Raw genomic sequence first — 12,481 nt, forward strand, 5'->3', positions numbered from 1 at the left:
TACTGAAGACAGAGGGGTGGACCTCCCCGCAAATGCTAAAGTGGGGGGCACGCCTTCCATGCCTAGATTTAGGGGGGGATGAATGCTTCATTCTCCCCTGCCCCGCTCAAAATAAGCCTGGGGAACCAACTCCCTCTGCCCCAACTCCCCACGTTTCCCCAGCGCGAGCTATCCCTGTTCACACGCCCTGTGCGGGGGTCCTCCAGCAGCCCAAGGCCCCGTGCCTCAGTTTCCCCACAGTAGGAGGTGGAGCGTTACTGCAGCCCCGTGAGTTTGGGGGTGCTGTGCACAATAACAGCACAGGGGGGCCTCACTGAGCGCACAAGGCTCAGCAGCACAGCAGGATGCTACAGCCAGGCTGGGGGACACCCCACACCCTGGCCCCTACTGAGGTCACTGAGCCACTTCACACCAGGAAGGGGGGGACCCGATCCCATAGGGATTCCCACTCCCCTCCTCCCCATCCCCCCAAGAGAAGAACAGCACTGCAGTGGTTTAACTCGTTTTATTTAGACTCATAAACGTAACTCTGCAGTCCAGTCGGACTGTGCACATGCGGCGAGACCCAGTAGAAACGCAGCAGTAAGTCAGGAGCACGAAGGAGGGGAGAGGGGGGCTGCGCCAGGCGAGCTGCCCGAGCTGCAGCGGAATGTCAGGCGTTGAGACGCAGGTTTATGAGAGCTGCCCGCAGTTGGAAATGGTGATCTGCTTGCTCGTCTTGCCATCCTTGGAGCCGCAGCGCTCCATGGCCTCCACCACGTTCATCCCCTCCTTGACGCGGCCGAAGACGACGTGCTTGCCATCCAACCTGTAGAGAAGTGTGGGTGGCATCAGGGGGGGCACCGCCTCCTCCCTGGGGTCACTGCAGTGCGACGCCGTGCCCCCTCCCCATGCTCACCACTCGGTCTTGGCGGTGCAGATGAAGAACTGGGAGCCGTTCGTGTTGGGGCCGGCGTTGGCCATGGACAGGATGCCAGGCCCTGTGTGCTTCAGGATGAAATTCTCATCGGCAAACTTCTCCCCATAAATGGATTTGCCACCAGTGCCGTTGTGGCGTGTAAAGTCACCACCCTAAGAAAATATCCGCATGTATATTTCTGGTTATAGAATCACCGTAACCACGTGGACCACGACTCTGTGTAGCAGCAGACTGAGGGGCAGTGCTGCAGTGCTAAGATCCCCTCCCAAACCCCCTACTGGAAGCTCTTGGTGCTGCCACACACCTGACACATGAAGCCGGGGATGATCCGGTGGAAGCAGGAGCCCTTGTAGCCAAATCCCTTCTCACCGGTGCTCAACGCACGGAAGTTCTCTGCCGAGGAAAGCAAAAGCCATGAGCACAGCCCAGCTGTGGGGGGAGCAGCCCCAGCACCCCGTACCCACCTGCTGTTATGGGCACCTTGTCAGCGAAGAGCTGCAAAGAGAGGCGCGGTGCTCAGGGGGGCTGCGGTGCCGCTCACCCCCCCGGCAGCTCTGCGGCATCTGGAAACTGCGCCGTCACAGGGGCGGCATCCCAAGCAGCCTGGCTATGCGGCGGGGGGGGAACGCCGGGCTGGCACCGACCCCGAGACCCAGAGCTGACCCCACACCTGGATTCCTGACCCCAAAACCCAGATCTGAACCCATAGCCAGCCCCGGACCCGACGGCGATGCAGCACAACCCGAGCCCAACCCCAGACTTCCAAACCCAAATCCCACTGTGACACCCGAACCGCGATCCCAAATCCCAGCCCGACGCCGCGCCCCACTGCACCACCCCAACCCCAAACCCCTCCGCAGCACCGCCACCAAACCCAAATCGCAGCTCCCCCAAAACCCCCAACCCCACGTGACCCCCCCCAACGTTACCACGACCCCAAATCCCAACACCGAACCCCCAAATCCCGACCGTCCCAGCCGAAATCCCACCGCGCTGCCCCCACTCTAACCCCCCCCCCCCATCCCCCCAATCCCCCCACCGTGACCCCACCCCGCGCATCCCAACCATGGATGGGTTGGGGGGGGGGAAGGGGGGGTGCGGCGGCCCCGCTCACAAAATGGCGGCGGCGCGGTTTGCGGCGCGGCCCCGCAGCGCTGCCCCCCCCCTCCCCCTTCCCCCCCGCCCGCCTCCTTTGTTCCCCACGCGGCGCTCCCGCCCGGCCCCGAGGGGCGCCCCGGCCACGTGGAGCCGCCCCCGGGCCACCCATCCCCCCCATCCTCCTCTCCCCACCCAACCCCCGGCCCCGCGGCGCCCACCTCGAAGGTGACGCGGCCCAGAGGCTCGCCGTTGGCGGCGATGTCGAAGAACACGACGGGGTTGGCCATGGCGGCGCGGGCGGCGGACAGCGGGAATGGCGGCAGACAGCTCGGAGAGCGCGGCGCAGCGGAAAGAGAGCGCCCGCTCGACGCTCTTATAAATGGGGCGCGCAGCCCGCCTCCCGCAGCTCGCCGACCAATCGCCGCACGCCGCGTCACGGAGCGACAGGGGCGGGGGCGAATGGGAGCGCGAGATGGGGAAAAAGAGGAGAATGAAAAAAAAAAAGAGGGGAGGGGGCTGCGGGCGGGGAGGGGCGGGGCCGGGCGCGCGCGGGGAGCGGCGGGTGCGGGGCGGGGAGCGGCGCGCATGCGCGAGGCGGGTGGCGGATGGGAGCGGCGGGAACGCGCACGTGGAAGGGGGAGCGCGCCCCCGAGCCCGGCCCGCACCCTGCGCTCAGCCCCTCCCCCCCCCACAGCCGACCCCTCCCCGCGCGGGGCACGGACACGCGTGAGGACATGGGAGAGAAAGGCTTTAATGGAGCGGGGCGGTAGTGTTTGTACATATGTACAGCGCTGCGCTCTGCGGGACGGGGCCGCTCCGGGGGGCCGCCAGCCCGCCCGCCGCCCCCCGGGGCCGGGAGGGGCCTCAGTTGCTCTCGAAGAGGGCGAGCAGATCGTCGTTGGTGCTGCTGGGCAGGTCGGGGGGGCCCAGGTAGGACAGCAGCTCCTCGGGGTTGGTCAGCTCGGGCAGCAGCTGCAGGTGGGGCACAGCCCAGCAACCCCCCCCCAATGCGTTATAAACCCCCTCCGTTCCCCCACAAAACCCCCCAACGGCCCCCCAACACACCGAGGGATTCCCTCCCCCCTCGGGGGATCCAAGGGACACGACGCAATGCAGCACAGCTACGTGGACGTGACACCAAGGGATGTCACCAAGGAGGAGCACCGAAGCTCCATGGGGACACCGAGGCACAGTGAGAAATGGCCCAATGGGGACAGTGAGGCACAATCATAAGGGGATCCTGAGGGACAATGGCACAGCTCCGAGGGGACATCTGGGGACCAGGAAGCAGTTCTCCAGGGGGACACTGGAGCACAGCCTTAATGGGACAATAAAGGGCACTGAGATGCAGCTCTGTGGGGACAGTGGGGCACGCTGAGGGATGCTGAGGGACACCAAGGCACAGCTCTATGGGGACACCAGGGGACCACGAAGCACAGCTCCATGGGGACAGTGGGGGACACTGAGAAATGCTGCAGGACATGAATGAATGCACAGCTCCATGGGGACAACAGGGGACCAGGAAGCGAGCCTCCACGGGGACAGTGGGGGATACTGAAGGACATTAAGGCACAGCCTTAAGGGGACACCAAGGGGCACTGAGGGACACGAAGGCAGAGCTCCGTGGGGACAGCAGGGGGACATGAGGCACAGCGCCACAGGGATGCTGGGACACACAGAGGGATGCTGAGCGACATGAAGGCACAGAGGGATGGGAGATGCTGAGCGACACGAAGGCACAGCTCCGTGGGGACACCGGGGGGTATGGAGGAACACCAAGGCACTGCAGGGGACGCTGGAACCCAGCAGGGGACTCACCCTCCCCCCCCCCCACCTACCCCCCTGTCCCCCATACTCACATCCAACGCGGGCTCCGTTCCATCCCCGCTCCCCGGCGCGGTGCTGAAGGTGACATCGGGGCCGGCGCTGCCCGGCGGGGGCCGCGGGGGGGGCACGGCGCGATGCTGTGCTGGGCTGCCCATGGCGTGAAGAGCGGCAGCGTGGGACGGCTCCATCCGGCCGGCGGGAGGCAGCTGTGGGGACAGCGGCCTTCAGCACCCATCACCCTCCTCCTCCTCCTCCTCCTTGTCCCCCCATTAACGACCTGTCCAGGCAGGGGGGCAGCGGGCGACTTGTCGGGGGGCAGCAGCTCAGGTGGGAAGGAGGTGGGCGGCGCAAAGTCCCCCAGCGTCGGCGTGCCGGGGGCGGCGGGGGGGAACGGCTCAGGATAGGCTGAAGGGGCCGGGAACGTGGAACCTGCGGGAGAAATGGGGCGAAGAAATGGGGTGAGCGTGGCGCCAAATTGGGGGGGGGGGGTCAGAGCACCTCGGCGGGGTTACGCTCACCCTGCGTGCCGTAATCGGCCGCCGGGGCGGCGAAGGGCGAGGAGCCCGGCCCCAGCGCCGCGATCATCTCCATGATGTTGGGCAGCACCATGTGCGCCGGGCTGGCGGTGCGGCAGCGTTTGAGAGCCGGCCCGTCCGCCTCCTCCTTGATGTGCAGGTCGGGTTTGACGGGCACCGGCTTCCAGCTGCACGTCGGGTCGATGGTGATCTCCTCGTAGTCCGAGCTGCGGGCGGTGGCACGGCGTGGCGGTGGGCAGCGTGGCCGTGTGGGGTCGGGGGGCAGCAGCACTCACCTCTGGATGTAGATCAGGATGCCCAGCATGTACTGGTCCACCTCCAGCCCCTCCAGCAGCGCCGTCTTACTGCGGGAGGCACAGCAGTGAGGGGACAGCAGGGGACGGCCCTCGGGGTACAACTGGGACAGCGGGGGACGCCAAGGGCTGGCCCCGTGCAGATGCCACAGCACAGCTCCATTGGGAGACCGAAGGACACCATGGGACATCCCCGTGGGGACACTGAGGCACGGGTCAATGAGAGCACTGAGGGACACCCCCGTGGGGACACCATAGCACAGTGAGGGACAACAAGGGGCACAGCTCCTGTGTCCTCACGCGGACACAGAGGCACAGCTCCGTGGGGGCACCAAGGAACAACCCTGCATGGGCACCGAGGCATGGCTCCACTGGAACACCAAGGGACGGACAGTGAGGGACACTGAGGCACAACCCCACAGGGACACCCAGGGATGGCCCCAGGAGGACACCCCAGTCCCACAGGCTGCACTCACTTGCACACAGGACACCGCCACGTGCCTCGCTCGCAGTTGAGCTGCAGGTAGGACTCCAGGTCAAAGCACTGTGGGACAGATGGGGCTGAGCTGGCACCGATAGGGGCTCCCTTCCCCTTCCCTTCCCCATCCCCTTCCCTTCTCCATCCCTTCCCCATCTCATCCCATCCTCTCCCACCGTCTCCCTTCCCTTCCCTTCCCTTCCCTTCCCTTCCCTTCCCTTCCCTTCCCTTCCCTTCCCTTCCCTTCCCTTCCCTTCCCTTCCCTTCCCTTCCCTTCCCTTCCCTTCCCTTCCCTTCCCTTCCCTTCCCTTCCCTTCCCTTCCCCCTTCCCCTCCCCACCTGGATGTGGCGGCAGTCGTGCCCCCGGGCAGGCAGCTGGATGCGGCGGAAGGTGATGGGGCACTTGAGGGACACCTTGATGGCCGTCTGCTCTACCCCGTCCTCCCCGTTGGGCCCAGGCGTGCCCGGGATGGTCCCGCTGCTGAAGTTCCTCTTAACTTGGGGGAAGGGGCGAGATGCGGGGTGAGGAGGAGACCCCCAACCCCACACCATCCCCCGGCGCCCCGCACTCACTTTTGGTGATGCAGTGCTCGGCGGGCAGCAGCCGTTTCTTGATGAGGCCCTGCAGCACCGAGCGCACTGAGGGCCGGTGCACCAACTGCAGCACGAAGAGATGCGACTGCGGGGCGACGGCGCGGTGAGCCACGGCCCCACAGCCCCCCGCAGCCCCCCGCCCGCCCCGCGGCCCCGCTCACGCAGCAGCAGGCGGTGACGGTGATCTGGATGGTGTTGCGGCCGGGCTGGCAGACGTGCTTCAGGTAGAGCGGTTTGTGCGAGGTCTTGTTGTCGCCGCGCTCGATGGTGAGCGGCGTGGCGTTGACGCTGACCTGCACGGAGGCCGGCCAGTTGGTGTTCATCTGTCGGTCCTCGTGGTGGTAGCACTTGAACTGCAGCTCCAGGTCGGGCCTGGGGGGGCAGCAGGAGGGGCGCAGAGTGGGGGAGATGCACTGAGCCATGCTGAGCCATGCCATGCTGCTCAGCACCACGGTGTGCAGCACTGAGCTGCGTGGGGCCGGGTCATCAGCACTGCACCACGGCACGTAAAGTAGGACCACAGTGTGCAGCACTGCACCACGATGAGCCGAGGGCCGTGTTATGCAGTGCGGTGCCGTGCTGTGCCATAAGCATCAGTGCACGCCTTGTAGGGCCATGTCATGGAGCCCTGTGCCACGCTGAGCTGCGCAGAGCCATGTCATGGAGCACTGTGCCATGCTGAGCTGTACAGAGCCATGTCATGGAGCACTGTGCCATGCTGAGCTGTGCAGAGCCATGTCATGGAGCCCTGTGCCATGCTGAGCTGTGCAGAGCCATGTCATGGAGCATTGTGCCATGCTGAGCTGTGCAGAGCCATGTCATGGAGCATTGTGCCATGCTGAGCTGTGCAGGGCCATGTCATGGAGCCCTGTGCCATGCTGAGCTGTGTAGGGCCATGTCATGGAGCACTGTGCCATGCTGAGCTGTGCAGAGCCATGCCATGGAGCCCTGTGCCATGCTGAGCTGTGCAGAGCCATGTCATGGAGCCCTGTGCCATGCTGAGCTGTACAGAGCCATGTCATGGAGCCCTGTGCCATGCTGAGCTGTACAGAGCCATGTCATGGAGCACTGTGCCATGCTGAGCTGTGCAGAGCCATGTCATGGAGCATTGTGCCATGCTGAGCTGTGCAGAGCCATGTCATGGAGCCCTGTGCCATGCTGAGCTGTGTAGGGCCATGTCATGGAGCACTGTGCCATGCTGAGCTGTGTGGGGCCGTATCACACAGCACCGTGCCACAAGCCACGACACACCAAGTAGGACCACAGTGTGGAGAACTGTGCCACGATGAGCCATCGAGGGCCGCAACACGCAGCGCTGTGGCACGCTGTGCAGGGCCATATCTTGTGGCTTTGTGCCACGCTGTGCCATGCAGGGCCCTTTGCCACCCCTGTGCCCCACTCAGCCCCCCTGTGCCCCACAGCGCCCTGCGGTGCCGCACCACACCATGGCAGCTCACCACCCCCCCGCCTGCCCCCCTGGCACCGCCCTGACCTCATCATCAGCGTTTTGTAGACGGAGTCGCGCAGCTGGAAGACGTGGTTGCTGACAGCCAGGTTGTGCTGCAGGCGGAAGGGCTCCAGCACCACGCCGTCACGCACTGGGAAGGTCAGGCGCAGCTCCTCACCTGCGGGCGGCCCTGCAGGGACAGCAGGGGGGCAGGGGACATCAGGGGGGTGGCAGTGGAGTGGCCGGGGACCTTGGGTGGACATCCGTGGGGCAGTGGTGGGTGTCGTGGAGTGGCAGTGGGGTGGTGGCAGTGGCAGCGGATGGCCAGTGGGGACAAGGTGGGTGTCATGGGGTCTCAGTGGGCATAAATGGGTGGTCGTGGGGTCTCAGCAGGGGTCAGCGGGGTCCCAGGGGGGGTCAATGAATGCTCAACGGGGCCCCGGGGGGGTCAATGAGAGCTCATGGTTTTGCAGTGGGGTCACCCCACCCCACCCCACATTTAATAGCTGTCCGTCCCAGCTGACTCCACCCCCTTAGAGAAGCCCCTCCCATTCCCAGGTACCCCCCCGAAGCCCCACCCCTGCCTTAAGCCCCTCCTACATCTGTTGACCACACCCTCTTCCTGAAAGCCACACCCCCACCTCTCTCATTGGACGCTACCCTCGATGCCCCTCCCCTCGCAGACCACAGCCCCTCCCATTGGCCACACCCCCGAGCCAAAACCCCGCCCACCCCCTTCAGCACCCAGCCCTTAAAGGGGCAACGCCGCAGCGGTCCTCCCACCGCTCCTACCTGAGGGCGAGGGGTGCAGGGCAGCCATGCTGGGCTTCACGTCGGGCAGGAAGGGAGCCTTAACGTCCTGGCCTGGGGACATGTAGGGGGCCATGCTGCTCCCCGGCGTCATGGGCGGTGTGGGGTTCCCAGGCAGGGGTGAGCTGGGGTACCCTGGCACCGAGCGCCCTGGCTGTGGGGATACCATCACCATCACCATCACCACCATCACCATCACCATCATCACCACCACCACCCCCATCATCATACAGCACTGCTGGCAGCCCCACCGCACGCCCACGCTGCCGGCACTCACCCCGCTGATGGCAGCCTGGCTGTAGGTGCCGAAGGTTGCACTCTGCCCATTGAATTGCTCAGCCGCCTGCAAGGATGGTGACGGCCCGGCATCAGCCCCGTGCCCCCCGCAGCGCCGGCCCCGCGCCCTTCAGCCCCTCCCATACCTTATAGTAGGCCCCGGTGCCGCCCGCAGCGGAGAGGTACTGGCCCACGCCTGGCTGCATCCTGTGCCCGGGGTAGGACGGGGACGGCGCTGAGGACTGGGGGGCGCCGGGGGGGTACTGCGTGCCGGGGTACTGCCCGCCCTGCAGGTACTGCTGTGCCGGGTACCCCTGCGGGCACAGCGTCAGCACGGCTCTGGCGACGCAGCACCGGTCCCAGCCCCGCAGCCCCGTGGCCGCACTCACCTCTCCGCCGTACGCCCGCTTGACGCCTTGCCGTGGCAGCTGCTGCCCGGGGGGGGGCCCTGGGTAGGTGTGCTGGGGCAGCCGCTGCGCGCCGTACAGCGTGCCCACAGCTGGCGCCCGCGCGGGCCCCACGCCCAGGGGTGCCATGACGCTCGCCACGCCGCCAGGGCTGAGGCCGGTGGGGCCGCGCGGGGAGGCGTGGGGCAGGAACTGAGTGCCAAAGGGCTGCCCTGCTCCCATCTGCGGCACGGAAACGGAGGTCAGTGCCGGAAACGGCAATCAGTGCCGCGCGCCCACACCGCCTCCCCCCCCGCGTGCGGCCGTCCTTACCGCGCCGTACTGGCTCAGCTCCTGGCTCTGCTTCTCCTGCAGCGCCGCCACCGTGGCCGTGGCTGTGGCCGTGGCGGTGGCGGCGGCAGCGGCCACGGCGGCGGCGGCGGCCGCTTGGGTGAAGTCGGCGGCGGGGGGCGGGCGGGCGGCGTGCGCCGGGAGCCCCATGGCACCAGGGCTGCCCGCGTAGCTGCGGAGCACAGGCAGTGGGGAGGGGGAGCCGCGGTCGTGCCGGGTGTCACCGCGCCGGGCCGTGCCCGCCTTACCTGGGGGCGAAGCCGGGCCCGCCGGGGTAGGAGCCGCGGCCGTAGACGCTCTGCTGCACGTAGCCCTTGGTGGGAGCCGGCTCGGCAAAGGGCGGCTGCGCCAGGAACTGCGGAGAGCTCATCCCCGAACTGGCGCCCGCCACGCCGGGCAGCAGCGGGGTGCTGGAGCTGCCGCCCCCGGGGCCCATGGGGCTGCCAAAAACCTGCGGGGGGGGGACGGGACGTGGGGTTGGGGGCGAGGGGCACAGCATGGGGGGCGGTGAGGCCGGGATCTGCTGGCACCTCTGAGCGCGTGGGGGCAGTGAGCGTCACCGGGGTCTCGGCGGCGTCACTGCAGTGTGAGCCTCATTGGTTGGCCAGCGGGGACTCAGAGGTCAGAGGAAAGTCACTGGGAGCCCAGCAGCTGCCAGTGCTGCCTCACTGCGGGTCAGGGGACGGTCAGTGGGGTCTGAGCGGGCATCGAGATTGAGAAAGTGGGGTCTCGGTGTCAATGGACACTCAGTGGGGTCTCAGTGGGTGTCAATGGGATCTCAGTGGGTCTCAGGGGACAGCCAGTGGAGTCTCGGTATCAACAGGAGGTCAATGGGTGCTCAGTGAGGGTCAATGAACAGTCAGTAGGAACTCATGGGGTGCCGGTGGGATCCCAGTGGGTGTCAATGGAAAGTCAATAGGGTCTCAGTGGGTGTCAATGGGATCTCAGCGGGTGTCAGTGGACAGTCAGTGGGAACTCACTGGACATCAACAGGGTCTCAGTGGGGGTCACTGGAAAGGCAGTGGGGTCTTGGTGGCTGTCAGTGAGGTCGCGTTGGGTATCAAGAGCCTGTCAGCGGGGTCTGAGTGGGGTCAACAGCCAGTAGGATCTCAGTGTCAATGGGGTCTCAGCGATTGTCAGTGGGGTCCCAGTGAGAGCTCAAAGAAAAATCAATGGGATCCCAGTAGGGGCTTAATGGAGTCTTAGCAGCTGTCAGTGGGGGTCAAGCAGCAGTCAGTGGGGTTTGAGCAGGTGTCAGTGTTAAGGCAGTGGGGTCTCAGTGTGAACAGGTGATCAAGGGGGGTCAGTGGGGGTCAATGGAAAGTCAGCGGAATCTTAGTGGGTTTCAAAAGATCGTCAGTGGTGTCTCAGCAGGCATCAGTGTTAAGTCAGTGGGGTCTCAGTGGGGTCTCAGTGGGGGTCACACGGCAGTCAGTGGGGTCTGAGTGGCTGTCAACGTTCAGTCAGTGGGGCCTCAGTGGGGGTCAATGGGGTCTCACTGGGGTCCCCCCACCCAACACTTCAGAGCCCCCCCCCAGCCCCGCCCACACCAGGTGACCCCGCCCCCTTCGGGAAGCCCCTCCCAGCCCCACCCTCACAGGGCAGCTCCTCCCTGCTGCCGGCCTTCAGGACCCCGGGGGGGGGGTGGGGTTGGGGGGGGGGTTGGGCAGACAGGAGCGTGGGGTGCGGGGGGTGGGGGGGGGCGGTACCTGGCTCTGCGAGGTGTTGCTGACCCCCCAGACGGTGGTTACCACGGAGAGGGATCCCGGCGGCTGATTGGTGCTCGGTTGCCAGGGAACAGCCTCATATGCAAATGAACCATCACTAGAAAGAAAAACAACTTAATTAGGGGGGAGAGGTGGGGGGGGGGACAGGGGAAGGATGCCACGCGCCGGGCGGCCGTGGGGCGGCACTCACCCGTGCGGTGCGGGCGGCAGCGACGGTTTCATGGGGTTCATGGAGTTCATCGGGCGCTGCGGCGGGCGCTGCGGGACGGCGGCACCGACAGCGGGACTGCGGGGCGAGGGGGGGAACGGGAAATGGGCGCCGGGAGAACTGCGGGGCAGCGCCGCCCCCCAACCGTGCGGGGAGGTGCGGAGCTCCCGTGGGCACGGCCGCCATCCCCCCCGACCCCCCCGGCTCTGGGACTTGGCGTCCTGCCCGGCACGGCACCGCCGGCACGCGCCTGCCCCGCTGCCAGCCGGGGGGGCCCCGACGCGACCCCAACGCTGCGGGACCGAGCCGAGCCGGGGGGAGGCACCAACCCCCCCCCCCCCCCTCCCCCCCCCCCCCACACACACACAGTGTCACCCCCACAGGGGCCACCCCCGGGGGACCGTATCCCCCAATGTCACCCCCTCGGGTCACCCCTGGGAACGCGGCAGCCCCCCCCCCTCCCTCCTCCCATCGGTGACAGCGGGGCGGGGGAACCCGCGGGGACTTCCCCCGCCCCCCGGAGCTGCCCACCCCCACCCCGGGTATTTCCCACCCCCCGAGAGCAGCGCGACGCTTTCGGTTCCCCCCCGGCCCCGCGCGGAGGTGGCGGGATGGGGGCGGCTGCGCGCGCCGCGCTGTCAGCGGTGCCGGGGGGGGCAACGGACACCCCGCATCCATCCCCGCAGTCCGACGCACCCGCGGGGGCTCTCGGCCCGGCGAGCGCCGCTCCCGGCTCGGGGGGTCGCGGAGCGATTTTCAGCCGCAGCGCCGCTCCGCGCCCCCTGCGCACGTCACCCCCCCCGCCCCAAAATGTGTCCCCGCGTCCCCCCCCGGCCCCGGCCCCGCTCTCACCGTGCCGAGCGGCCCAAGATGGCCCTGGCGGCGCCGTGCGCGCGCGGCTGCGCGGAAGCTGCGCGGGATTTTCAGCCCGCGCGCGGCCCCGGCTCCATAGCGCGGCCCTGGGGAGGGGGGCAGGGAAAGGGGGGAAGGGAGAGGGGGGGCGCGGGGCGGGGCGGGGCGGGGCCGAGCCGGGCCGAGCCGAACCGGGCCGAGCCGAGCCGAACCCGCGCCGCCGCGCGCCGCGCACAATGGGGCCGAGGGCTCATCTGTATGCGCGGCCCCGCCCCCCCAGGCCCGCCCGGCCCACCCCTCCCTTCACCCCCCCCCCCCCCCTTCCAGGCGTGGGCAGCCGCGCGCCGAGCGCAGAGCGGGACACGGAGCCGGGGGGGGGTGGGGGGCACTGCGTCAGGGGGCGGCGCGGGGGGGGCGACAGCGGCACCGACGTGTCACAGCCGGCAGTGGCGGCACCGCACGTGGGCAGCGGTGATTTGGGGTCCCGCCGCCCCCCGCCCCACCGGCAGCAGCCCCGTGGGGCAGCGCGGCCCCGCGTCACCCCGTCCTGTCCCCAGCGTGAGGCAGCCGAGAGCCGAGGGGGCTGGGATGGAGAACAGGGAGTCCCCGACTCCACCGCGACCCCGAGCTTTGGAAGCAAAGGGCCGAACATGTCTGCGCGTGAGCAGAGCCCACCGCT

At 67.7% G+C, this 12,481-nt stretch overlaps 2 protein-coding genes across 2 annotated transcripts; both read right to left on the bottom strand.

Annotated features, from left to right (window-relative positions):
- Positions 1–499: 499 nt before the first annotated feature.
- PPIA (peptidylprolyl isomerase A) lies at positions 500–2,304 on the bottom strand (the record flags this gene model as incomplete). Its single annotated transcript, XM_079547433.1, has 5 exons — positions 500–808; positions 899–1,071; positions 1,224–1,312; positions 1,384–1,414; positions 2,236–2,304. The coding sequence occupies 5 exons, from the start codon at positions 2,302–2,304 to the stop codon at positions 673–675; spliced, it is 498 nt and encodes a 165-aa protein (XP_079403559.1). The 3' UTR covers positions 500–672.
- Positions 2,305–2,881: 577 nt separating this feature from the next.
- Positions 2,882–12,056, bottom strand: ZMIZ2 (zinc finger MIZ-type containing 2; the record flags this gene model as incomplete). Its single annotated transcript, XM_079547404.1, is given in 20 exon segments — positions 2,882–2,989; positions 3,877–4,050; positions 4,122–4,273; positions 4,363–4,586; positions 4,656–4,724; positions 5,150–5,217; positions 5,491–5,648; positions 5,725–5,830; positions 5,907–6,117; positions 7,238–7,382; positions 7,985–8,156; positions 8,280–8,345; positions 8,425–8,592; positions 8,668–8,907; positions 8,998–9,187; positions 9,264–9,466; positions 10,725–10,839; positions 10,933–11,000; positions 11,803–11,930; positions 11,933–12,056. Coding segments are annotated over 20 exon segments (2,889 nt in total).
- Between the last annotated feature and the right edge of the window lie 425 nt (positions 12,057–12,481).

The sequence above is a fragment of the Tetrao urogallus genome (assembly GCF_951394365.1).
Source record: "Tetrao urogallus genome assembly, chromosome: 27".
NCBI classification, from domain to species: domain Eukaryota; kingdom Metazoa; phylum Chordata; class Aves; order Galliformes; family Phasianidae; genus Tetrao; species Tetrao urogallus.